This window comes from Triticum urartu, chromosome 2A (assembly GCF_056163025.1).
Source record: "Triticum urartu cultivar PI428250 chromosome 2A, HENAU_Tu73, whole genome shotgun sequence".
Lineage (NCBI taxonomy): Eukaryota > Viridiplantae > Streptophyta > Magnoliopsida > Poales > Poaceae > Triticum > Triticum urartu.
The window spans coordinates 343267858-343291921 of record NC_141874.1 but is presented as its reverse complement, the minus strand read 5'-3'; the positions used below and the strand labels follow the sequence as shown (position 1 = coordinate 343291921).

Here is a 24064-nt window from a genome sequence, read left to right as displayed (position 1 = left end):
AGGGTCGGGATTGATGGGTAGGGGCTAGATCCACTTGCCAAACAACAAATCCATGGACCAAAACAACCATATCTCACAAGATCCAACAAATTGCAAGAACAAATTTTTTGGGGCTATTTTTGTGGGGATTTTTGAATTAGGACGAAAAACAACAAAATCAAGCTAGCAAATGGGGGGATGGGACTCCAAGATGTGAATCAACCTTGCTCATGATACCAAGATGTTGTAGGGTGAAACTTTAGAGGGGATCTTTTCACACTTGGAGGGGGAAAAGAGGAAGAACACACAAGAACACAAGGAGGAAATCACTCTAACAGGGCCGGCCCTGGGGTATGGCCGACGGGGCGACGGCCCAGGGCCCAGGCGAGGGAGGGGCCCATGATGGAGTACTTATATATACTATAGCCCAGCAAAAAATAGGTAAAAAATACAAAAGAATTAAAGAAAAGAAATAAGAGGCCCATCAATAGCTAGCTAGCGACCCTTGATCGATTAGCAAACACGAAGCATCAGGCGCCGTGACACACGGCAGTTGCCAGGCACACGACTGCTCGTTTTTCATCGCCTGTGACACCCGCATGCCTCGTCGCCCTCGCTTCGGCCGCCGCTGCCCGCTGGAGCTGCGAGCGCCGATGCTGCACGGCAGTCCGGCAGCCCGGCCATCCGGCATCCGGCAAGGCGGCACCACGACAATACCTATACAAGTATACATCCGACTGCAAGTCTTGATTCTTGAAGTCTACAACGCCACCGTCTCCAATCCCTGAAATTCTACAAGTGAGTACGTTTGAACGTTTCCATCCATGTTTCTCAGTTCTTGTCCATCCCCCAAACCCTAATTTGATAATTTTAGTAGTTTATTTATTCTTTATTTAGTATGTACATATTCAACTATACCATGATCCATCCTCCAATTTCAGTATGCACAAAATTTTAAAATTTTCTAATCCAATCTATTAATTTTTTGTCATTCTATGTACATGTCTAGGGTTTCATTTTGCGATCTTTTTAGTATTATTGTTGTTGATAGAGTCATTTCAAATTTTGTTATTATTGTTCTTGATGGAATCATTGAATTATTATAGTCAAATTTTAAAGTAAAGATGTGTGATTGAAAGTTACTCTTAATAAGTTATATATACTCCCTCTGTTTTTATTTACTCCGCATACATATTAGAGTTGACTGAAGTCAAACTTTGTAAAGTTTGACCAAATTTATAGAAAACAATATAAATATTTAGCATAACAAATCTATATGATGTGGAAATACATTCAACAGCGAATCTAATGGTATTGATTTGTTATTGTATATGTTAATATTTTTGTCTATAAACTTTGTCAAAGTTTGTAAAGCTTGACTTTGACCAAAACTAATATGCGGAGTAAATAAAACGAAGAGAGTATATATATAATGCACATGCATACATATATATGGTCTTAGGACATAGGGGTCATGTCGTCGAGTTCGCCTAGGGCCTTCCAAAACACAGGGCCGGCCCTGCACTCTAACAAACCCAAATAACACATCCACTAGAGTAGCATACAAGAGATCCACAAGCATAATGAACAATTCAAGGAAAATAACACTAGGGTAAAAGTTCTTCCCACTAGGTGAGGTCTTGATATCCAAGAGGATCTTCTCCAAGAGGAGGGCTTGATCTCCAAGAGGAGGTCTAGATCTCCAAGAGGAGGAAGATGAGCAAAACTCTCTCTTTGTCTATGTAATACTTTGCTAACCTCTCAAATGAGCTAGGGAAGGAGTTTATATAGCCTAGGGACGAAATAGATGGGAGAGAGGGATACAAGGGTCAAAACCCCAATTACACCCAGGCACTCTCGGAAGGGTCCGGGCACCCGGACCGGACAGGGACATGCGCTCAAGTTCGGCCGGGCAACCGGATCGGTCAGGAGCCGGCTGATGGTGGGTCGGGCACCCGGGGGTCCCAAGCCCGGGCACCCGGGGTGGCGCCAGGCAGCTGGAGTAGGGGGCCGGGCACCCGGGGTCGGCTGGGAGCAGTGCCCAGGGGGCTGCGGGCACCTGGGCTCTCCATGGCCGGGCACCCAGGGCTGGCAGGGGCTGCGCCCAGGTTGGGGCTGGGCACCCGGAGTGTCCAGGGCCTCCCCTTCATTCTTCTCGCTCCATTCTTGCTTCTCCTCGTCCATAGGTGCTCGTGTCTCCATGCTAGCCTCTTCACGATCATCACTTTGGTACCTACGCATGCATAACACTTCCGTTTGAGGTAGGACCCAACTCTCGTGTGAATTTGAATGGAGCTCGAAGAGGAAGGAGTTAACCTCGTTCTCGATGGCGCGTGCACGTGCTCTTGTCATTGGTCCTCTTGATGCTTGTGGTGGTGATGGAGTGTCCATTGGATGGACGAGGGATGCTCCGCATCACAATGGGCAAGGCCGCAAGGGTGAAGGGGTGGCTGCCCCCATGCGCCTCCCCTCTCTATATATAGGCTAGGGGGCAGCGGAGGGCGTCCAAAACACTCTTAGGGCCGGCCACATGGGAGAAATCCCTTTAAACTTGGAGATAACATCTTATCTCTAGATTCAACCCTTTAAATTTAGAGATAAGACCTATCTCTAGATTTAAACGACACGTGCCTTGGGGAATGGTGCGGCCAGCCCATGTGGGCTGTAGCCCCACCCCTCAGTCCATGTGGGCCCTTCCCGGGTCGTTGGGCCCCATGGTGGAACCCCCAAAACATTCTAGAACCTTCCCGGTACTCTACCTAAAATTCCTGAACATTTCTGGAACCCTGAATATGACTTCCCATATACTCCCTCTGTCCGGAAAAGCTTGTCCCTCAAATGGATGTATCTAGCACTAACTTGGTGCTAGATACATCCATTTGACGGACAAGCTTTTCCGGACGGAGGGAGTATAAATCTTTACCTCTGGACCATTCCGGAGCTCCTCGTGATGTCCTGGATCCCATTCGAGACTCCGAACTACTTTCGGACTTTCCACTATTAATATCTCAACATTACCCTAGCGCTACCGAACATTAAGCGTGCGACCCTGCGGGTTCGAGAATCATGCAGACATGACCGAGACACTTCTCCGATCAATAACCAATAGCGGAACCTAGATGCCCATATTGGTTCCTACATATTCAACGAAGATCTTCATCCGTTGTACCATGATGTCGAGGATTCAGATAATCCCGTATGCAATTCCCTTTGTCCGGCGATAAGTTACTTGCTCGAGATTCGATCGTTGGTATATTCATACCTAGTTCAATCTTGTTATTGGCAAGTCTTTTTACTCATTCCATAATACAAGATCCCATGACTAAACTCATTAGTCACATGAAGCTTCTTGTGATGTTGTATTACCGAGAGGGCCCAAAGATATCTCTCCGTCACATGGAGCTACAAATCCCGGTCTCGATCCATGCAACCCAATAGACACCTTCAGAGATACCTGTAGAGCACCTTTATGATCACCCAGTTACGAAGTGACGTTTGATAGCACACAAAGTATTCCTCAGGTATCCGGGAGTGGCATGATTCCATGGTCTGAGGAACTGATACTTGACATGAAGAAAGCTATAGCAAATAACAACTATCTTTTGCTAAGCTTACGGTTGGGTCCGTCCATCACATCATTCTCCTAATGATGTGATCCCGTTATAGCAAATAACAACTATCTTTTGCTAAGCTTACGGTTGGGTCCGTCCATCACATCATTCTACTATGGTTAGGAAACATTAACCATCTTTGATCAACGAGCTAGTCCAGTAGAGGCCTATTAGGGACATGGTGTTGTTTATGTATTTACACATGTATATAAGTTTCCGGTCAGTACAATTCTAGCATGAATAATAATACAAGTGCTCGTCCCGGGCACGGCGAGGCGCAGGGCGGTGACTGCCGCGGCTAGATGCAGAGCGCAACGAGGAGCTACCTGAGAGCACGGGTGTGCGCGCGGGTGCTCAAGGCGCGACGAGTGCGGACGGATCCGGAGCGGGGTGCACAGGCAGCCACGGTAATCACAGCAAAGAGAACGAACTCCTCTGGAACACCGAGAGCACGGGAAAGGTACGGACAAAGCGATGCCTACGGTGATCTATTGACGATGAGAAGGAGCAGGAAGGAAGGCACGGCTCACCTAGCGTTTAACGGACATGGATGAGTGGCCGGGGAGGCGACGGAGGGTCGACTCGAGCTGCTAACTGAGGCGGCGTCCGCTGTTGCGAAGCAGAGGAAGCAGTGGAGGTGGCCGTCGATGTAGGACTTGGCGTTCCCTTGGTGATGTAGTGGAAGTAGAGGAAGTAGGGGAAGAAGAGGCGGCTCCTGGACACGCTCAAGCTCCCTGGGCTTGCCGTCGGACGTGTCGGTGACGTGCATGGGCTCTCTCTCACTCACGGTTCTCCTAGGGGAAGGGGAACAGCGGCAGGGGAGAGCCCCCTTGGGTGGCGGCGGAGATGGGGAAAACCTAGGGGAGTAGGTGCAGACGCCGAGGACTTATAGGAGGGGTTAAACGACGCGCCTTGGTGTTCGTGACGGGCTCATGGCGTTGAGCCGAAGCTCCTTGCCTGGAGGTAGGAGACGGCGACGGGAGGGAGCAGGTGACCGTGAGGGAGAGGTGGCTGGGCCGGATCGGGAGGAAAAGTGTCGCGCCTGCAGATGATAGCAGTTCGTCATCTGCAGCGGACTGGAGCAATGCAAGTTCAGTCTGAACTTAACTGAACTTGCAACACCCTGCGTGGTGATCTGGGCTTGGGCCTTGTAAGCAAGTCGTGCTGGGCTAGGGTTGGCCCATGTAGTCAGCTACTTATGTACCGAACGAAGAACGATCGAGGCATCGAGAAAGTAAATCAGTTGAACCATCTCCTCCTCCCACACGCTTCTCACCTACTCCCTTCTCTGCTTCTCCCCCAATTCTAGATCGAGATCTCTGGTTCATCACAAATTGGTATTCAGAGCCTAGAAATTGTTTTCCCACCTCGGTCTCTGCCGCTGATCTCTCACACTCTTGGTCGTCGGTAAAATCCACCGGGTCAGGTGAATTCGCTCAAAATCCCGTTCGGGGTTTGGTCGATTTGGAGCGAGGCCACGACGCCATCCAAACCTTTGGCGCAGACCCGCCGCGTGCTCGATGCCATGTCAGAGACCACCGACAAAGCTACAGAACTTGCTCGAGACGGTCATCCGCCGCCTGGACGCGAATCGGAAGACAACCGACGAGTGGCCCCAGGCGCAGCTCTCCTACAATGACCAGGTCTCCGCCGAGCTCAAACTCCTCTCCAAACAGATTGATCTCACCCAGGCCGATGTGGATGAAGCTCGCAAGGCCGTGCCCACGGCCGATCCTATCGCCACAGCAAGTGCGGGCACCATGTCCCCTTTGGCGACCGTGGACTCCTCCACGCATGGACCACCACCACCGCCGACCCGCCCCACGCCGACCCCCCTCTATACGGATGGCGCGACGCAGCTTCCGTTTGCCAGGCTGGTCAACCACGGCCCTCCGCTGCTGATCACCGGGGCCCCTTCACCGACAGAGCACGCCACAACAACTACTACGTGAAGCCGCCCAAGCATGATTTTTCTCGGTTCGATGGCACTTCACCTTGCATCTGGCTCGAGCATTGCGTGTCCTACTTCGAGCTCTATTGCGTGCCGCCTCACAGTTGGGTGACCAGCGCCGCGCTATACATGGAAGGCCTAGCGGTGATGTGGCTGCAGGCGTACAGATACAAACACCCTGGAGTCAATTGGGCAACATTTAGAGCAGCAGTAGAGGAGGAATTCGGACCAGAGGAGTTCAAAGTACAGATGCACACATTGGTTCAACTGAAACAGACAGGCACAGTTCAGGAATACCGTCAGGAGTTCGAGACAACCATGTATCACTTGCTCTCCTTGGATCCGACATTGAGCCCCAAGTTCTTCATCTCGCAGTTCCTGCTGGGCCTCAAGGACGAGCTCCGTCTTGGCGTGCGGCTCCAGGCACCAACAAGCATCACAAGGGCAGCTGTGTTTGCACACATTCAGGAATAGGAACTGGAGAAACAACGCGCACAACGCCACAGAATCACACCGGTGGGACGACCACCACCAATACCCAACGCCCCAGTACCAGCCCGCGCAACTGTAACCTTGCGGCCAGGCGGGGATGACTATGCCCGTGAGCGTCAGCTAAAGGAATTCCGGTGAGCCAACGGTGTTTTCGCTGTGGAGACAAGTACTCGTGAGCATCAGTCCAAACGAAGTGGGCAAATTCTCATAATTGAGGTGGGCGATTTTGGTGAAATTCTATCGGATGGTACAGTGCGCGCCCTTCAGCTGTTGGATCCACCAGCAGGGCAGGAACCGGAGTGCTGCTCGCTGTCTCATCACGCCCTCTCCGGCGAAGAGGCGCCATCAACTATACGGCTACGAGCTCAAGTGGGCGATCAAGTCATGCTTCTGTTAGTGGACTCAGGAAGCACACAGTTTTGTCAGTGAGTCGTTCGTCAATCACCTGTCTGTCAAACCTGAAGCTCTGCCGCCAGTTTCTGTGCGTGTGGCCAATGGCCAACGGCTGCGATGCGACAAGATCGTCCGTTCCTTGCCATGGGAAGTTCCAGAGCACACATTTCACACTGATTTGCGTGTGTTGCAGTTGGGTGCCTACGATGGAGTTCTGGGTATGGACTGGCTGTCACAACACAGCCTGCCACTGGCAATTGAAGACAATATCATTTGAAACTGCAGGCAAGACAGTCCGCCTCCAAGGCGTCAAAACCACGGATCTGCCACGGATTCCAGAGTCGGATGCGTACGAGCTGCAGCGCATGCAGATAGCCAATGACATATGGACTGCTGCACTGGTCACAGTGGTACGGGTCGAGAAGACTGAGCCTACCCCAACCCCCCCCCCCCCCCCCCCCACGCCCCCCCCCCCCAACATTCAGAAGTTGTTAACTGAATACTGAATATGAAGATGTGTTTGCAGAGCCGTGCACTCTACCACCACGGCGGCAGTACGACCATGGTATCAACTTGGAGCTGGGCACAACACCCATCAACACCAAGCCGTACCGCTACTCACCCGCACAGAAGGACGAAATTGAAAAACAAGTTCAGGATATGCTGCAGTCTGGTGTGATTGCCCATAGTCTGAGCCCTTATGCTGCACCTGTCCTGCTGGTGAAGAAAAAGGATGACAGTTCGCGGTTTGTGTCAATTTCAGACGACTGAATTCGGTTACGATCAAGAACAAGTTCCCCTTGCCGATGGTGGATGAATTACTGGACAAATTGGCCGGCGCAGCCTACTTCTCCTAAATTGATTTGCGTGCGGACTACCATCAGATTCACATGCGGGAGGAAGATGAAGAAAAAACAGCATTCAAGATGCATCACGGGCACTACCATTTTCGAGTGACGCCCTTTGGTCTCTGCAACGCCCCGGCCACATTTCAATGCCTGATGAACACGGTGTTTGGGAGCCACATGCGTAAGTTCATCATCATTTTCCTTGATGATATCTTGGTCTTCAGCTTTCACCTGCAGGAACACGAAGAACATCTCCGGGTGACACTGAATCTCCTGCGAGAGCACCAGCTGTTTGCCAAGGCCTCGAAGTGCTCGTTTGCTCAGACAGGCATAGAGTACCTTGGCCACATCATCTCCAAGGACGGGGTGGCAACCGACCCCAGCAAGACCAGCGCCATGGACGCATGGCCCGTGCCAACTACACCAACAGAGCTCCGCGGTTTCCTTGGCCTAACGGGCTACTACCGCAAGTTCGTCCCCCACTACGGCATCATCGCCAAGCCGTTGACCCAGCTGCTTACCAAGAAGGGATTTCAGTGGAGCGACAAGGCCCAGGACGGTTTCGTCATGCTCAAGAAGGCCATGGTGAGCACGCCCGTGCTCGCGCTCCCAGACTGCAACCGCCTGTTTGCCATCGAGACCGACGCCTGGGACACGGGCGTGGGTGCGGTACTCACGCATGATGGTTACCCCGTGGCCTACATCAGCAAGGCGCTGGGAGTGCGCAACCAGAAGCTTTTCACATATGAGAAAGAATTTCTAGCGGTGATGATGGCGATCGACAAGTGGCGACCATATCTCCAGCATGCCCCATTCGAGATCTTCACTGACCACAAGAGCCTTTGTGCCCTAGGTGACCAGCAACCGGCAACTGAACTCCAAAGAAAGGCCATGGTCAAGATGGTCGGTCTCCAGTTCTCCTTCCGCTACAAAAAGGGCACCGAAAACACTGCTGCGGATGCGCTGTCTCGAGTCGGCCACCTCCTGGCGCTCGACGCGCTCTCCATGTGTCAACCCCAGTGGCTCCAGGAGGTCGCCAACTCCTACAAGACTGACCCGGACGCACAGGAGCTGCTCGCCAAGCCCGCCATTTTGAACACGAATGACCAAGGCCGCACCCTGCAGCAAGGCGTCATCAGGCAGCGCGGCCGCCTATGGATCGGCACAAACTCCGCACTGCAGACCAAGCTGATCTCCGCGCTCCTCCACAGCACCGTCGGCGGCCACTCTGGCGCCACGGCCACCTACCACCGCGTCCGCAAGCTGTTCACGTGGCCAGGACTGAAGCGCGCAGTTGAGGATTTCGTCAGACAGTGTACAATATGCCAACATGCTAAGCACGAGCGCACGCACCTGGTCGGCAAACTTCAACCTTTGCCCATACCGCAGGAGCCATGGCATGATTTGACCATGGACTTCGTCAAAGGACTACCAAAGTCAGAAGGATATGACGCAATCATGGTCGTCATTGACAGGCTCACCAAGTACGTGCACTTTGTCCCGCTCTGCCACCCCTTCAACGCGGCGCAGGTAGCCCGTGCCTTCTGGGAAAACGTCATCAAGCTGCACGGCGTCCCCCATTCCATCGTCTCCGACAGAGACAAAGTTTTCACCAGCGTGATGTGGCGTGAGATCCTTGCCGCCGCCAGGACCAAGCTGCTGTATTCGATGGCGTACCACCCGCAAACTGACGGCCAATGGAGCGCGTCAATCAATGTCCGGAGATGTATCTCTGCTGTGCAGTTCACGGCACTCCCAAGCAGTGGCGCAAATGGCTTCCGACGGCAGAATTCTGGTACAATTCCACGCACCATTCCTCTCTGAACTGCTCCCCTTTCAAGGCCTTATACGGAAAAGAACCCAACCTGGGGGGTCTGCCGCACCTGAGTTCTGCATTGCCGGATGGCACCCCGGCGGCTGAGTTGGACTGGGCCATGCACACGGAGCTGCTACGCGCCCAGCTTGCACGAGCTCAACACCGCTTCAAGAAACAAGCAGATCGGCACATGGCGGAGCGCGCCTTCGACGTCGGGGAACAAGTTCTCCTCAAGCTGCAGCCGTACGCGCAATCCTCCGTCGCCAACCACCCATGCCGCAAATTGGCATATAAGTTCTTTGGACCGTTCGTCGTCACCGAGCGCATCGGCACCCTGGCGTACCGTCTCTAGCTTCAAAGTTGTTTTGGACATTTTTAGACATTTTTAGAGATAGAAAAATAAACCAAGTTAATTCAAAGTTGCTCCATTTTTGAACTCAACCAAACCAACTTCAAATGAGCTGCAGTTTGACAGAGAGGTTGTAGGCAAGGTGCAAGATTTATAAGGAAAGAATGAACATTTAATGGGGCAGAGAAGAATTCACTTGCAAAATAAAAGAAACAAGAAGGAAGGGAGAGGTGATGGTGCATGGGTCATATGCATAGAGCTAGCAACAACACAAGAAGAGTGCAATGCACATGATGAGCATGATGAAATGCAAAATGACAAGAGGCACAATGCAACATAAAAAATGGTGGGCATGGCATGCAACAAATAAAAGAAACAATGCAAAACAAGAAGCTGAAGTCATATATATCGATGCCCACATGGAAATAGATCATGACAAAGGTTGGATATATTACAAAGTGGGACTCATCACTTTTGGGCTGTTACAGTCCTGCAGAGATATACACATACGGTTGAACAAACCGAAGGCACGACAGACGATGAGGCACCCGCGGCGCGTCCGCGTGGCCGGACGATGCAGAAGTTCGCACCAGACGGAGACAGCCACACGAGTAGCCACGCCCATGCATGATGCAGCGTGCGTGAACACTGGCACCGGCCACGTGAATACGTGATGGATCTATGAGCCAGCATGCACGCCTAAGCAGGCGAGCACAACAGCCCGCGCACGAGAAATATCTCGCCTTCATGGGCACGTGTGAAGCCTTGGGCGCAGCGTAGCAACCGTTCCAGTCGAAGATGCCGGTGGAGTCTCCACCAAGGTCGGAGTAGAGGCACGTAGATGACAAACGGCGGCGTGCGACGCAAGCTGATCTAAGATCGAAAACCAAAAAAAAAACGCCGATCAAGACGACCGGCGAGAGAGAGAAACCCAGATCAAGGATCGGGAAAAAGACTCTAGTGCTGCCGATCAACATGACCGGCGCATGAACCCTAGATACGGGCGGCGCGGCCCCCGATGGCGATTATGGAGATCGACCGCTCCGGGGGCGGCGCGCTGCAGAAGTGGCGGGGGGCGGCTAGAGTTTGGATCGGTTAGGTTGATACCATGTTAAAAGGGAATAGAGAAGGACCGGTGGAATTGTTGATGTATTGCTTGAGTCTCGTGGGCGTATATATAGGAGTACATGACCATCTTGGAGTACAAGACAAGCTAGAATAATTCCTAGTCTATCCTTTGTTTCCTAATAATCATAATACTCAACAGGCTCGAGCAGAGCTTTTCTCCGCCTGCAGCCATCCATTGTATATTGCTACAGGGACGGTACCCTAGCACTGACCGCACTGTACGAGGAAAGAAGCAGGAGAATATCTGCGGTGCAATGCGATGCTCCGGGAACCATCATCACAAGCATGTGCGCGCGTGGCGCAGACGACCATACTCCGCGGATACAAGCTAGAGCCAGCCTACTCAGTCAAATATTTAGCCAATGAGAGCCTCCGCGAGGGGCCCCGTGAGGCACTATAAATAGGGGAAGGCTGCGGCCTCAACAGGGGTGACTGATTCATGGAGAACACAAGTCACACATTGTAGCCAGTCACCATATGAAATAAAGGGCAAATGCAGGAGTAGGGTATTACACCAACACGGTGGCCTGAACCTGGGTATTTCTTGCGTGTTCTTCCTCCCGTTCTTTCTCCTTCGATCGATCATGACCTAGGAAGCTAGACGTGTTCAGTCCCTGGCTGAATTCTCAAAAGTATTGTAGCTAACAGCACAATGTCCGATTCTTAGACACCGACAGTGCGTGTCATGAGGTGCTCTCCTGGATCTGATCTACGGACCCCCCCCCCCCTCTGCTGAGGGGGATGCCTTCGTGGACTAGTGGCAACAAAATTGCCGATTCGTCCCCACCTTGGCCTGGAAAGGCCTTCAATGGTTTTAATGCTGATGGCCTGGTACATTTGTAAGCACTGCAGTGCGATCATCTTTGACAACGCTCTGGTCAGCTTAGCTCGTCTCCTTGACACGGTAAAGGCGGAGGCGGGGCAATGGGTGATGGCAAGAGTGCATGATCTACCGGCTTTGCTTCCGGTGGTGGCAGCACCTAGCGGCTAGGGGTGTGGCGTTGTATACATCGGGTGTTGCTCTTCCGAGGGCTTGTGCAAACTCCTCTCTATCAATGCATCTAAACGCGAGGCTTTTGTGTTTTCTCGAAAAAGTTCTGCTCCCCCCATTTTTTTCCTAAGGCATATTCTGGTCATGCGCTGGGATTAAGGATCCGTTAAGGAAAATGACCATGGTAGCGATCATGTAGGAGATAATAGTTAGTACACTCTATTTCAAAATGATAGGTGTATTTTGACTATTCAAATTTGAATTTTGACCTTAAATTTTGTATACAATTTTCCTTAATACAAATCATAATCTCAAGAAAGTGCATTTGAATATCCATTGGTATCAATTTATGCCTTATTAATTCATTCCTGAACTCAGCTCATCTACTCTCGGTGAATAGTAAAATAAAACAATACTAGAAAAATAAAAAAAATCTGATTTTTTTTGTCAACCAAGACACTCGAATGCGTGTTGTTCGGGAAAAAAATTCATCGTGTTCGGACATTTGAGGAGCTCGTGGCAAAAAAGACAATCGGTCCGAACAGTGAGTGAACAGTAAACTTTCTCACAGACCCCAATTTTTTTTTCTGGGAGTTACTCAGATGTCCAAACACCACCAAATTTGGCATGGACATCACGCAGTCGAACATCTTCCATGCAAAAAAAATCAGATTTTTTTTTGAATTTTTCTAGTATTCTTTTACTGTTCACGCAAGGGAGCAGATGAGCTCGGAAGCCGAATTGCTGCGTCCACTGTTCACCCCTTTCTTTAAAAATGTATGTCGGAAATTCAACATCTATGACAGATATAAGTACTCGAGTGTTCCTTCAGATACCACATGACATGGACTCAGATTTATATCTCTTCTTTGACGTTTTGATGTCTGTTGGATATTATCTTTTAACAGTCTACCTTATAGTCACCATCAAATTGAAGAGCCATTCTACTTGTTGTACTAAGGCTTCTCTCCTATTAAAAGATTTGCTAAAAGTAAAAAACAGTACATCGAAGCACAAATGGAACATGCTAATGAGGAGGCTACACTTTCGAAGCTGAGAGCTCAGTTGGCATCCCAACACTCATATATTCATGAAGACATCCATTCTCTAAGGTATGTATGACAATAGTAAACTGGAGTTAGCATAATATAATTATTTGAGAATGGAAGTTTTCAGAACAATGTATATTCCTTCTTGGCCATCTCTAATAAGGGAACTGCTTGGTTCTTGCTGTCGTCACTAATTTTACTTCCGTAGCTTGGGCACAATAAGTAGAGATTGAATAAAGTCTTGTAGAGAACACTTCTTTTTTTTTGTATGAAAATGGTTAGGCTGTGTGTATTTTATCCTTGTTATATGGTACTGCAGTGGAGCTTTTGTTTATGTGCTGTTCTGAATTTGTATAATTCCATAACTTATGTATCTGCTGTATTGTGGATTTTCTTATTTCGTTCTCAGGAGGAGAAATTCTGAACTTACAGAAGAGCTGAAGGATCTCTCCCTTCAAGTGCAGGAATGCCTATCCGAGGTATATTCTAAAACAAGAATTTAGTTCCTAATATATCATGAACCACCTAAAAGTTTTTTCCTCTATGGATGCTTCAGAATTGTTAAGCTGACTGTTTGATGCCTTGGGTGAATAATGTTCTATTCCTATGAGCATTATGTGCTTTATCGATGATATGTTACAGGCCCCTGCCGGATAAGGGAAATATAGGAGGCAGTGGGAATAGTTTTTCCTAGACACCTTGGTCATATCACGAGCTCATGGCTGTTTCAGTGGAGTTACTACATGAATGGACAATGAAGCTAAATTTTGTGAAGAGTGTACCTACAGACCATGAGCGTGATAGCTTATTTGTCTATTAAGGAGCTTGTATCCTCAATCCATAGTCCCAATACACTCTTTTCCCACTGTCTCAAGTAAAAATTATATGTTTGCCCCTAATTTAGCTAACCCGTACTTTATCTGCCATGTTTCTATTTTGTTTGCTAGATTGTGTCATAATTAATGGTCTCTTTTCATTGTTCTTTTCTCTAGACTGTCGCGAGCTTGTGTTCTGACCTGGCTCGACTTGAGGGTGCAAATATTCTGCAAGGTGTGATCTTGTCATGACTCAGTAAGCATTTGAAAGTGTTTTGCGGTATTGAGCTTGGTGCTTCATGTTGCTACCTATGACCTTCTAGGGGATCATAACTTGATTGTTCATCGCCAGGAATGCTACATAAGCCAGCAAAAAAGGGTACTTGCTATTACCCTGTTCTGGTGGAGACCGACGTCCTACCAAACTAAGTGATAATGTAGACATTTCTTCTTTGTCGCAGTTCATCAATCATTTGGTGAATCAGCTTGCTGCTCATCGGTTTCTGGCGATAGCCTGCCAGCTTGAAAGACGGACAAAAATTTCGAGTGCCTATTCATTGTTGAAAGCTACAGAAATGGAGCTGCAGAGCTACGTATTAGCTGTCAATAGTCGCCTGGTATTTGTACTGCTTGCTGTTTTATCACTGTGTGTACACTCATATATTTCAGGCTGCAGGTGGGAGTGGGCTGCGGTGGGACTCATCCACCCATCCCACTTAAAAGTGTTTAGTGGGCACCCGTGGAACACTGCAAAATATTGATGGGCTATCCCACTTAACCCATCGGGAACCCACTAGACCCACTTCTTCTAGCCCTCGGTTAGTTTCTAGAGCAACGGCTTGCTGACGATAGCTCCCGTATCACCCACGTCGCACATGAGCTCGTCAACGCAGGGGTATGGTGGCACCAGCGGCTTGGCGAATTCCTCCAGCCGCACGTGGCGTACGCCTCCACGAACACCACCACCTCCGCCGTGCAGTCCACCACTAGCTTCTTCCCGTGTGGGAGCTCCTGCAGGCGACCAGCCATGGGGTAGTAGTGCACCAGGGCATCCTCCGGGCCGGCCTTGAGGAAACCCACCAGTTGAGCCGGCGCCCCTCCGTGGACGAGGCACCGGAAGAATTCGATGACATCACCAGCTCAGGCTTGACGAAGAACAACAAAGAGGACGGCTGCGCAGGTGCACAATCCCTATCAATTGCACTGGATCGATGGAAAGTTGAGTTCTTCGACATCTCCCATGTCCCACCACCATGTATTCCTGTTTGTTCGGAGCTAAAACCGATCACGCATTGCGGCGGCACTGGGTGCCGGGCAGTCGAGCACACCGACGTGGGCGAGCAGCACCCATAGCTGCATCATGAACTCGTTGCCGGTGCCGAGCACCTCGGTGTGGATGTCCACGTTGTCCGTCGGCGCGAGGAACAGCAGTAGCTCCTCCAAGAACTCGCCCAGCACCGCCCAGCGCCGCCTGTAATCCTGGCCCAGGGCCGCCCCTAGCTGCCCGCCCAGCAGTGCTGCCTTCTCCGCGATGGTGCTGCTCCACGCCCTCCGTGTACTTCTGCTTGTCGGCCTCGATCTTGTGGAGCCTCGCCAGGATCTCGTCCTTGTTCCTGCAGCTGGTGAGGTGGCACCGCGTCTGCCACACCACCGTGTCGAAGATCTTCTCCGCGTTGTAGCTCGGGCCCGGCAGCATCTCCGGCACGAACGCTGCCAGTCACGCGCAGTAGTTGGGCAGCTTCGTCGCCACCAGCCGGGCGCAGAACAGAACATGGGTACCTCGGCGCGAGGGCAAGCTCCATGGCATTCTCTTACCCTGTTGCTTATTGTTACGTTCATCTCATTTTCTTGATGATTGGTTCATTTGGCGGGACTCCCACTTCTACCCACTTAACTCTGCTAAGTTTTCGTGGCTTGTCCCCCTGTACCCACCAATTTCTAATGGGACGGAGTGGGTCGAGGTGGGACGCCCACGGGGAGTCCCACCTGCAGCCTGACTATATTCACTTGAAAGTTAATGGTGTAGTTTAGCTTGTTAATATTCACTTCATGTGTACACTCTTATAAAATAGAGTATATACTGCACAATACATAGGACCAATATCATCTAATTGGCGAAGCCGCGTCTAGCATGATCGAAGAAGGGTCTATTGATGACCGGGATACTTTTCTCCATGCTGTGAGGGATATTCTTAGCAGTTACTCAGGTAAGCAGGGTTTTTGCACAAATCATATGGTGCAACCTACTGGAAGTAGGAATAATTCATTCTTCCCAGTTTTTGTAGGTTCTCAAACAATGACACCAACATATGTTTCAGCATGTGCTTTGGTTGAGCAGATATCTGAGTTGGAGGATGAGCTCCACTGTTATCAGCATGAGCTTGAAAATGTTCTTCCACGTGAACGGGGAAGATTTATCGATGAACAGTGAGTTGACCTCTCAATTGTGCACAAAACATTTCTTCCCTAGATAAATTTCACCTTTCTTCAATATATTGGGTGGTTGAATCTTGCTTACTGCACATCAGCAAGAGGAGGTTCACACTAATACTCATTGAGACATTGACAAAAGTTGTGTTGATAGAGTTATATGTTAGATGCAATCACTCCCATGATTTTTCATAATTTTGCAGATGCAGGATGGTCCAAATACTCGAGCAGATTTTATCTGTACCCGTTACACATATGCTACCAAAATTTACACCATGGGTACATTCTCATCGCATCTGTCTACCCTTTCCTACTCTGTTCCGTTGCTAGTAGCTCACCATGTTTTACTTAGCCACTGGCGCAAGCACTTGAAGAATTGGAAATGATCAGCTATGAAGTCTCTGCTTCTGTTAATGAAGTAATGATGGCTCGAGAGGAAAAGACCAAGGTCTGTTGCTTCCTCGTGTTGGTAGCACTCAGCTGTTTTAGCATTTTTGGTGTAGTTCTGTATGGATTCAGTCATCACTTCAATATTTACAAATGTTGTGCAGATGTTACAGCAGCCTTCACGCAATGCACAGCAGGAGAGACGCGTATTCGCCGATTTCTTCTGCCATCCAGGACGGCTTGAGAATCAAGTCAGAGAGCTGACTTCTCGTGTTAGAGGAATCCCGGAGTAATGTTGGGTAGGGTGGTCAATAAGGCAAGTGCAGAGTCTTGTTTGCATTCTTGTCTTGCTCAGCTCGAAGTCTTTCCTCCGGAGTTTTTTTTTTTTTTTGAAAACACAAGACTTATTCATTCAAAATAACAAGTACATCGTTTACGAGGAGGGTACAATTTCACCCGAAGCCTCCTAAAACTAGTCACTAGTCAAAGAAAATCTAGCTAGCTTAGCAAGCTCATGAGCAACCTTATTCGCTTCCCTAAAAGAGTGTTCAAAACTAGTATTCACGAAGCCCTAGATTTTTGGTTTGGGCCGAGCTGGATTTGAACCAGCATAGACATTATCAACGAATTTACAGTCCGCCCCCATTAACCACTCGGGCATCGACCCAAGAAGAATTTATTCTAGGGTTTTTACTAATCTATGTTTAACCTCCTTTCATAATACTCCTAGGGTTTTTGCTAATCTATGTTTAACCTCCTTTCATAATACTCCCTACCCTTAGGGGAAGTCGAATCCCCGCTGCCTCCTTGAAAGAGAGATGTCCTGAACCACTAGATGATAGGGGCACTACTAGACGATAGGGCCATATACAACCGCTCGTGATTATACTATAATCGTAGTATGTGCAGTTTTTTGGAATTGCCAATATACTCGAAATGTATAAATAGATCCAAAGCAAAGAGTTTTCCAACTTTTCTGTTATGTTTTCATCTAGGATTTTTTTTTAGAAAATACACATGCCCCAAATAATAACAATCATAAAAAATTGCCGTGACGTTCCTGTAGACCGTCCTCCATTCTTCATGGTTTCAATGATCTTCAAATTATCTAAGTTAATGACCGAGGCAATTGTAACCCGCCTTTTGCGTAAGTATATGCCTTATCTTAGTGCCAAAGCTTCAGCCTTGAGGACGGCATATGTATACCAATTAATTCTCTAATTACCCCCTATAATGAATTTGCCTTTATCATCTCTTAAGGCAGCTCTAGCCGTGCGTCCAAGCAGGTCATGATCAAAAGAAGCATCCACGTTAAGTTTTATAAAAGCTGTAAGATGCTGGATCCAACCCCCTCTTTTCATTGTAGACTTTGGAGAGAACACAATGACATAGTTTGTCTTTAGAGCACATATCCCCATAGAACTCTGGTTAGCATATTGAGTTTTCTTCTCATGCACCAGTTTACGACTTAAGTACTAGGCCGTAATGGCGATCAACTCACGAGCATTCTAAAGACCCAAGATAGCTTGCTTCGGCTGAAAGAATAAAAACTCAAGAACGATCATCTAGTGAGCATTCTAAAGACCCAAAATAGCATGCTTATGCAGAAAGAGTAAAACTCAAGAACACCTTCACCAGCATGATCAACTTCACAAGCTCTTTTTAATTACTTCATCCATCCCCATTTTTTTTTTCAAACCTCCTTTGCTTTGGACATTGAAGCCACAGATGCTCTGTATCTTCTGATCCAGAGGAACAAAATGAGCATTGGGGTGGAACTTTTAGGTGTCTATTAGCTAGTGTAATGTGACATGGGAGAGTCATGCAATCTGCGCTAAATCTTAAACCAAATAGAATTAACTATGATTTGTCCCGTTTCATTAGTACGTCCAAGTTTCCTTGTGTGTTGGTGCTCGTTTCCTTATGTGTTGGTGCTCTCATTCCACAACATAAGCTGACCGTACGAAAAATATACCATTTTTTGAATAGATCCAAGCAACAAAATTCAACATGTCATTTTTTAAACATTAGTACAGACGCAAGCGCTCATATACACGCGCATACACTCACTCATATGAACGCACACACGCACACCCTATCCCTATGAGCATCTCTGAAAGACTGAGCCGGCATATCATCTTGAGATTTACGAAGTCACCGTAGGCACCTCGTCGTCGACGGGAACGTCTCCTCCCACTAAATGCGCATCACCAGAAATCCTGAAATAAATTCAGGAATAAATGCGAGCACCAGGATTTGAACCCTGGTGAGCTGGGGATACCACAGTCCCTCTAACCATCCAACCACAGGTTGGTTCGCAAATTCAACATGTCATGTTGAGGAAGAGGTATTGCGAGGACTTGTTGTGCATCAATTGGCCACAACATTTGTCTAACCAGATTTTCATCCTAGTTATTAGTGACATGATGAATTAAATCAAAAACCTTAGATATCATATATCCCCTTTTACAAGTGATAAATTTTCTATTAGCACAATTCAAGATCCAAACATGTTCCCAAATATCAATATTCTGACCATTCCCAGCATGCCATGATACTTTGCCAGGTAAATGAGGCTCCCTTTTAAATTAGTATTCAAAATGGTAGCACATAAGGACTCCGGGTTCTCAAGAAGATGCCATGCTTATTTTGTCAACATCGCCAGATTGAAACAATGAACATCACAAAAACCTATGCCCCCTTGATTTTCGGAAATGTACATTTTCCATCAACCATCCAATGGATCCACTTCCGATTGTCCTTGTCACTTACCAAAAATGTGTCATCGCGTCAACGAATCCTTTGCAAGTTTTTTTAGGAATTGTAAAGGCGAATGTACAACAAAATTGAGAAGGATTTCCTTCCCTCGTGGATAATAATTTTTCTTTCCATCCACTAATTTTCACGGTAATATATACAATCAATCAGGCACTGAAAATAATCAGACTTGTCCATACCCACATTAGCTGGCAAACCTAAATATTTGTCACTGAGAGTCTCAGTCATAATATTCAGAGCAGATATTGCTGTGCCCATTGAGTAATGGAATCCAGGGGTTCCAAGTCAGAAAAATATATATATTCAGAGTGGTACAAATTTGCTCCCTAATCTCCACTTTCCTATTGGGACTAAAGAAGATGCTAGATTTATCAAGGCCCACCATTTTCCTTGAAGCGGCGGAAATAGGAATCCATAATAGATCTCAAAGCTCGACATTGCGAGGGTTAGCTTTCATAATGATCAAGGAGTCATCAGCTAACAGAAGATTTATATAGAAGTGGCCTCTCTGCATACCTTCACTCTAGATTTTTCCATTCTCCTCTGCATGCGACAAGCGAGTAGTCGGACCCTCGACACATAAAACGATAGATAAGGAGATTACATGTCTCTGATAGCGTGCAAGTGCACAAGCACATGAAAATGGTCTTTGTTCCTCGTAGTGAATTATTATGGAGTGTCTGCAAGTTAATGAAGGTCCGAAGCAATGCGAATACAAAGGTTGAAATATAGGTGAAAGGTGACAACAATTAAATAAAAGTGCGAGAATAAAATAAACGTGAGAGAGTAATGAAAGGTTTTGGAAGCAATAGGGTGAAGGCGTTCTCAGGGAGTCTGGATTCCCCACTAGTATGTACCTAACGTAACTATGCTAATATGTAATTCTAGGTTGGATCTCTACACGTCGTATGCTTCTACAAGTGGCCAGAGCCAAGTATAAATATGTGCATACTTGCAGCGGTCGCATATCACATACGCCACCACCATTCCACCTTGAAAGTACTAGTTATCGACTAGAGGGGAGGAGGGAGGGTGAATAGGCGGTTTTTATGAAAGTCTTCGAGACAGGCAATGTCTTCAAAGACAGGCAGTTAAAACAACAACTAAACAGAACACAACAGAAGATAAGCTACCCGAGCCATACAATAGAGTCAGAGTACAATACAGGGAAAGCACGAAGACACGTAGCAGCTAGGTAGATGGATCAGAATAGGAAGACAGTGTGAAGCCAAATATGCAATCAGAGTGAATGTATTCACACATAGTATTCAACCAGAGCAGGCACGTAATGACTTCATGAAGCTAAACGCTAAGTAAAGAAGTGAAGTGATGGAACCGGTTGCTTAACGAAGACAAGGATTTGGTAGACTAGTACCAGTTGCTGTGACAACTATACGTCTGGTTAGGGAGGTTGAGATTGAATTCAGAAGGCCGCGTCTTCACCTTATTCCACTTGAGCTAAGGTCACTTAGTCCTCGCCCGATCACTCAGGTATAAGTCTTCATGGTAGACTTCCAAATCTTCACAGACTTCGTTCACCGGCGATCCACAATGACTCTTGGATCCTCAGAACGCAACGCCTAACCGATTGGAAGATCACAGTCTTCAAGTGTAATAAGTCTTCAGATCACGCAGACAGAAAGACTACAGTGATGCCAAATACTCTTTGGGCTCTGGGTGTTTTGGGTTTTGTCCTCGCAAGGATTCTCTCTCAAAAGCTTCGGAGGTGGGTTGCTCTTAAACGACAAAAGTCGTATACTAACTCTGAGCAATCACTAATTTATGATGGAAGGGGGGTGGCTATTTATAGCCATGGGGCAAACCGACATGATTTGTCCAAAATGACCCTTGGTCATTGGGGAACCGACACGTGTCCAACGGTCAGATTTCAAACACACGCGACGGCTTGACTTGGTCTACAAGCAAAGCCGACTTATCCAACTCAGGATAAGATTTTCTCTCATTGTCTTCACACGAAGACATAGGATATGGGTTGAGCATCACGTCAGTTTTCAGACTTTGTTCACTTGAACCCCACTTGACAGTTCGGTGGTTTCTATGACTAAAGAAAGAAGAAAATGAAACTCGAAAGAAACTACGTCTTTGCACTTCATTGTCTTCAAGCGAATGTCTTCAGACATCATTATCTTCGATGTGAATGTCTTCGCAAACCACCAATAATGTCCATACGTTTTTAGGGGTCATCTTCGATGGGTAAACCGAATCAATAGGGACTTCTACATGTGTTCTCCCGTGAATCTCACAAACACATTAGTCCCTCAAACATGTTTGTCGTCAATACTCCAAAACCAACTAGGGGTGGCACTAGATGCACTTACAATCTCCCCCCTTTTTGGTGATTGATGACAAACTAGTTGAAGTTTTCAACAGGGATAAAAATATGTGAAAGTTAAGGAGCGTGGTCATTGGCTTCATGGAGTTGAAGGGCTTCCCTTGAAGATGTGCATATAAGTAGTTTGCTTTTAAATGTGTTTGCTTTGTGGAGATCTCCCTCTTTCCATGAAGTCAAATCATAGTGCATACATATATGTATTGAAGATAATGACATGCACAATGATAAATGGGCGTCTGTAGAATGACTTCATGCGCATAAGATAGGAATTCAGCCGCGCATAACAAAACAACAGCAAATGTAGCAAATGTCCCATCTGGACTTCAGTGTTACAACTCAAAAACCAAATGTTCACGACCGAGAGTTGCAAACTTAACAAAAATATAGCACCGACCCAATAAACCCGCGACTATCAACCCACATACTTCTCCCCCTTTTGTCATCGAATGACCAAAAAGGAATGAAGACATAGGGTGTCTAAGCGTTCCCAGAAGGCGATGGTGAAGATGTTGTAGCCGGGTCAACGTTGGAGTTGGGTAGTGCAGTAGGGCCTGATGCAGCATCTTGGTGCAGTGAAGCTATTGCCGGTGAAGTGGCGTCGTCCTCCTCAGCAATAATGCACAACAACTGTTGGAGCGGATGATGAGTAGTCTAAATCTTCAATAGACGGTGTAGGATGCCACTTAGCTGATTTTGGGGTCTTGGAGTCAAACTGGAAACGCTATGTGAAGCCATCTGCAATGAGATCATCTTCAGAACATAGCAGTGTGAGGCTCTTCCAAACACGCCGGCAGGCTTCATGAGCAACAAAGGAGTTCTTGGTGGAGAGGTTGCGGATGCGATTGACATCAACAAGAAGACTTTGCATCTGGCGTTTCATCCACTCGTGATGCTTATCATGCTTTTGATGAAGGGAAACAAGGAGTTCCCTATCATTCAATGTACGAGCATGCTTCTGAGGCCTCTGTGGTACTGTGTTAGTGGTCGCATCAGTGTTAGCACGATGAGGCAGACGGAGCTGACCTACAAGTGGACCAGGAGCAATAGTATTTTGGACATGAGTGGCTTCAAGAGGAGCAGAGAAGTTTTGATAAGCGGCATTGTCTTCACGGAGTGGTTCTTTGGCTGGCTGAGGATAAATGGTTTCATGTGACATATCAACATTAGGCAAGAAGACAACATGATTGCGAGCTGAAGCTTGATAGTTGATGGTGGAGAGAAGCTTAATCAGCCGCATTATCCATGGAGCATAAAACTTCTGCCCAATAGATCAATGCTTGAAGCCTCCAGCTGCCTGATGAAGAAATCATGCGTGTTGAAGCGTATGCCATTGAGTATGTAGAAGACGTCTTCATGATGCCTTCTAGCTTTGCAGAAGATGAGTGCCCTTTGATTGGCCACAGAGTATGCCTTACAATGTGATAGATGGTGCGGGGAAAGTACTCGAGGTCAGTTACAAAAAAATGAGTGGGGTACTCAGCATCAACAGGCAATGGCTTCATCATGGAGAGCATCTGGCTCATGTTGGGCTCTGGCTTTTGAAAGATGCTTTCTAACTCCTTTTCATAGGCTTGACAACCTGGCTCATAGAGATCACTAGGAGTGAGTGGGCAGGTGTAACGCCCCGAGACCGATGCGCCAGGTGTCTTCCTGTTATTCGCCGACGTTGCCATGTCATTTGATTGCGTGTTGCATTTCATCATGTCATCATGTGCATTGCATCATCATGTTTTTGAAACTTGCTTCCGTCCGGGTCTCCCCGTTCCTTCCGTTGTCCGTTCTGAGCCCAGACACACTTGCACGCGCCCGTGGCACCTCCGAAATATTATTTTATAAGTGGTCAGAAAATGTACTCGGAATGGGTTGAAAGTTGGCGTGCGGTGTTGTTATGTTGTCAGTAGAACGCCTGCCAAGTTTCATCGCATTCGGAGTTCGTTTGACGCCCCAACGATTAACTATAGCGACGGTATAGCCGGTCATTTGTCGGACGTTTTCGGTCTCCGAAAACGGTTGCCGGGCTGCCTTCTTTCCTCTCCTCTCAGCCCAAGCCCCTCTGCACAGGCCATCACCTACCGCCAGGCCCAACCTAACCTCTCTCGTCGGCCCGCTGCCCTCCTCGCGCGCGCGTCCGAAAACTGTCCCGGACCCAACCCGGACAGTCGTCACCGTTGGGTCCGAATCATCCCCAAACATCCCTAAATCGTCATCGGTTTCTCATTTGGACTCCCTAGCTATTTATTCGCGATCGTTTGATCGGATGGACCATATAGCCCCTAAACTTAATCCCTCCGCTATATATAATAGGACCAAACCCTAAAATCTAGGGAGATGTCCCATCCATCAAATCCTCCTCGCCGCCGCCGCCCACTGACCATCTCCCTCGGGATCCCTCCCGATCCACCCACTCGGTCTCCCCCTTCCTCGGGTCTTGTTCGATTCGTCAAATCGATACAAAATCCATCGGGCCCACCACCACCTCCTCTCGATCCATCCTCGCACCCGAGCAGGAGCGCTCGGCCTCGTCTCCCTGCGCCGTCATGCACCCCGCGTCCCCGAGCACCTCCCCTCGCTGCCCAACGGCGCCGCCGACCAGCTACACCAGCGCCAGCGTGCCCGAGCTTCCTCGCCTGAGTTCAGGGAGCACGAGCCCTTGTCACTGCGCCGCTAGGCCAGCTTGCCAGCCGGCGACTTCGA

At 48.1% G+C, this 24064-nt stretch overlaps 2 protein-coding genes and 2 pseudogenes across 5 annotated transcripts in view; 3 read left to right on the top strand and 1 right to left on the bottom strand.

The window, feature by feature from the left end:
* The window catches only part of LOC125537133 (AUGMIN subunit 3), a 44186-nt gene extending 27475 nt beyond the window's left edge, over positions 1–16711 (top strand). For 2 of the 4 annotated variants that reach the window (XM_087543850.1, XM_087543847.1), the window contains 10 exons: positions 12539–12670; positions 13017–13086; positions 13600–13657; positions 13746–13801; positions 13884–14039; positions 15518–15629; positions 15699–15849; positions 16056–16131; positions 16205–16300; positions 16404–16711. In XM_087543850.1, the coding sequence (XP_087399976.1) occupies positions 12539–12670; positions 13017–13086; positions 13600–13657; positions 13746–13801; positions 13884–14039; positions 15518–15629; positions 15699–15849; positions 16056–16131; positions 16205–16300; positions 16404–16532 (1036 nt within the window). In that variant the 3' untranslated portion in view covers positions 16533–16711. The remainder of the gene's footprint in view (positions 1–12538; positions 12671–13016; positions 13087–13599; positions 13658–13745; positions 13802–13883; positions 14040–15517; positions 15630–15698; positions 15850–16055; positions 16132–16204; positions 16301–16403) is intronic. The other 2 variants (XM_087543849.1, XM_087543848.1) reach the window with 2 other exon arrangements.
* On the bottom strand, positions 961–4359 carry LOC147985037 (uncharacterized). The gene is made up of 2 exons (XM_087543851.1): positions 4121–4359; positions 961–2212 (listed from the first exon to the last, which is right to left on the bottom strand). The coding sequence occupies exons 1-2, from the start codon at positions 4357–4359 to the stop codon at positions 1750–1752; spliced, it is 702 nt and encodes a 233-aa protein (XP_087399977.1). The 3' UTR covers positions 961–1749.
* On the top strand, positions 2867–6814 carry LOC147985036 (uncharacterized; annotated as a pseudogene).
* On the top strand, positions 6172–7197 carry LOC147985035 (uncharacterized; annotated as a pseudogene).
* Positions 16712–24064: the final 7353 nt, after the last annotated feature.

Excerpts from the sequence above, each read along its gene's own strand:
- LOC147985037 (XM_087543851.1), bottom strand. The coding sequence starts at position 4,359 with ATGCACGTCACCGACACGTCCGACGGCAAGCCCAGGGAGCTTGAGCGT. Across the intron at positions 2,213-4,120 it reads CCATGTCCGTTAAACGCTAG|GTACCAAAGTGATGATCGTG; the intron begins GTGAGCCGTGCC and ends ATGCATGCGTAG.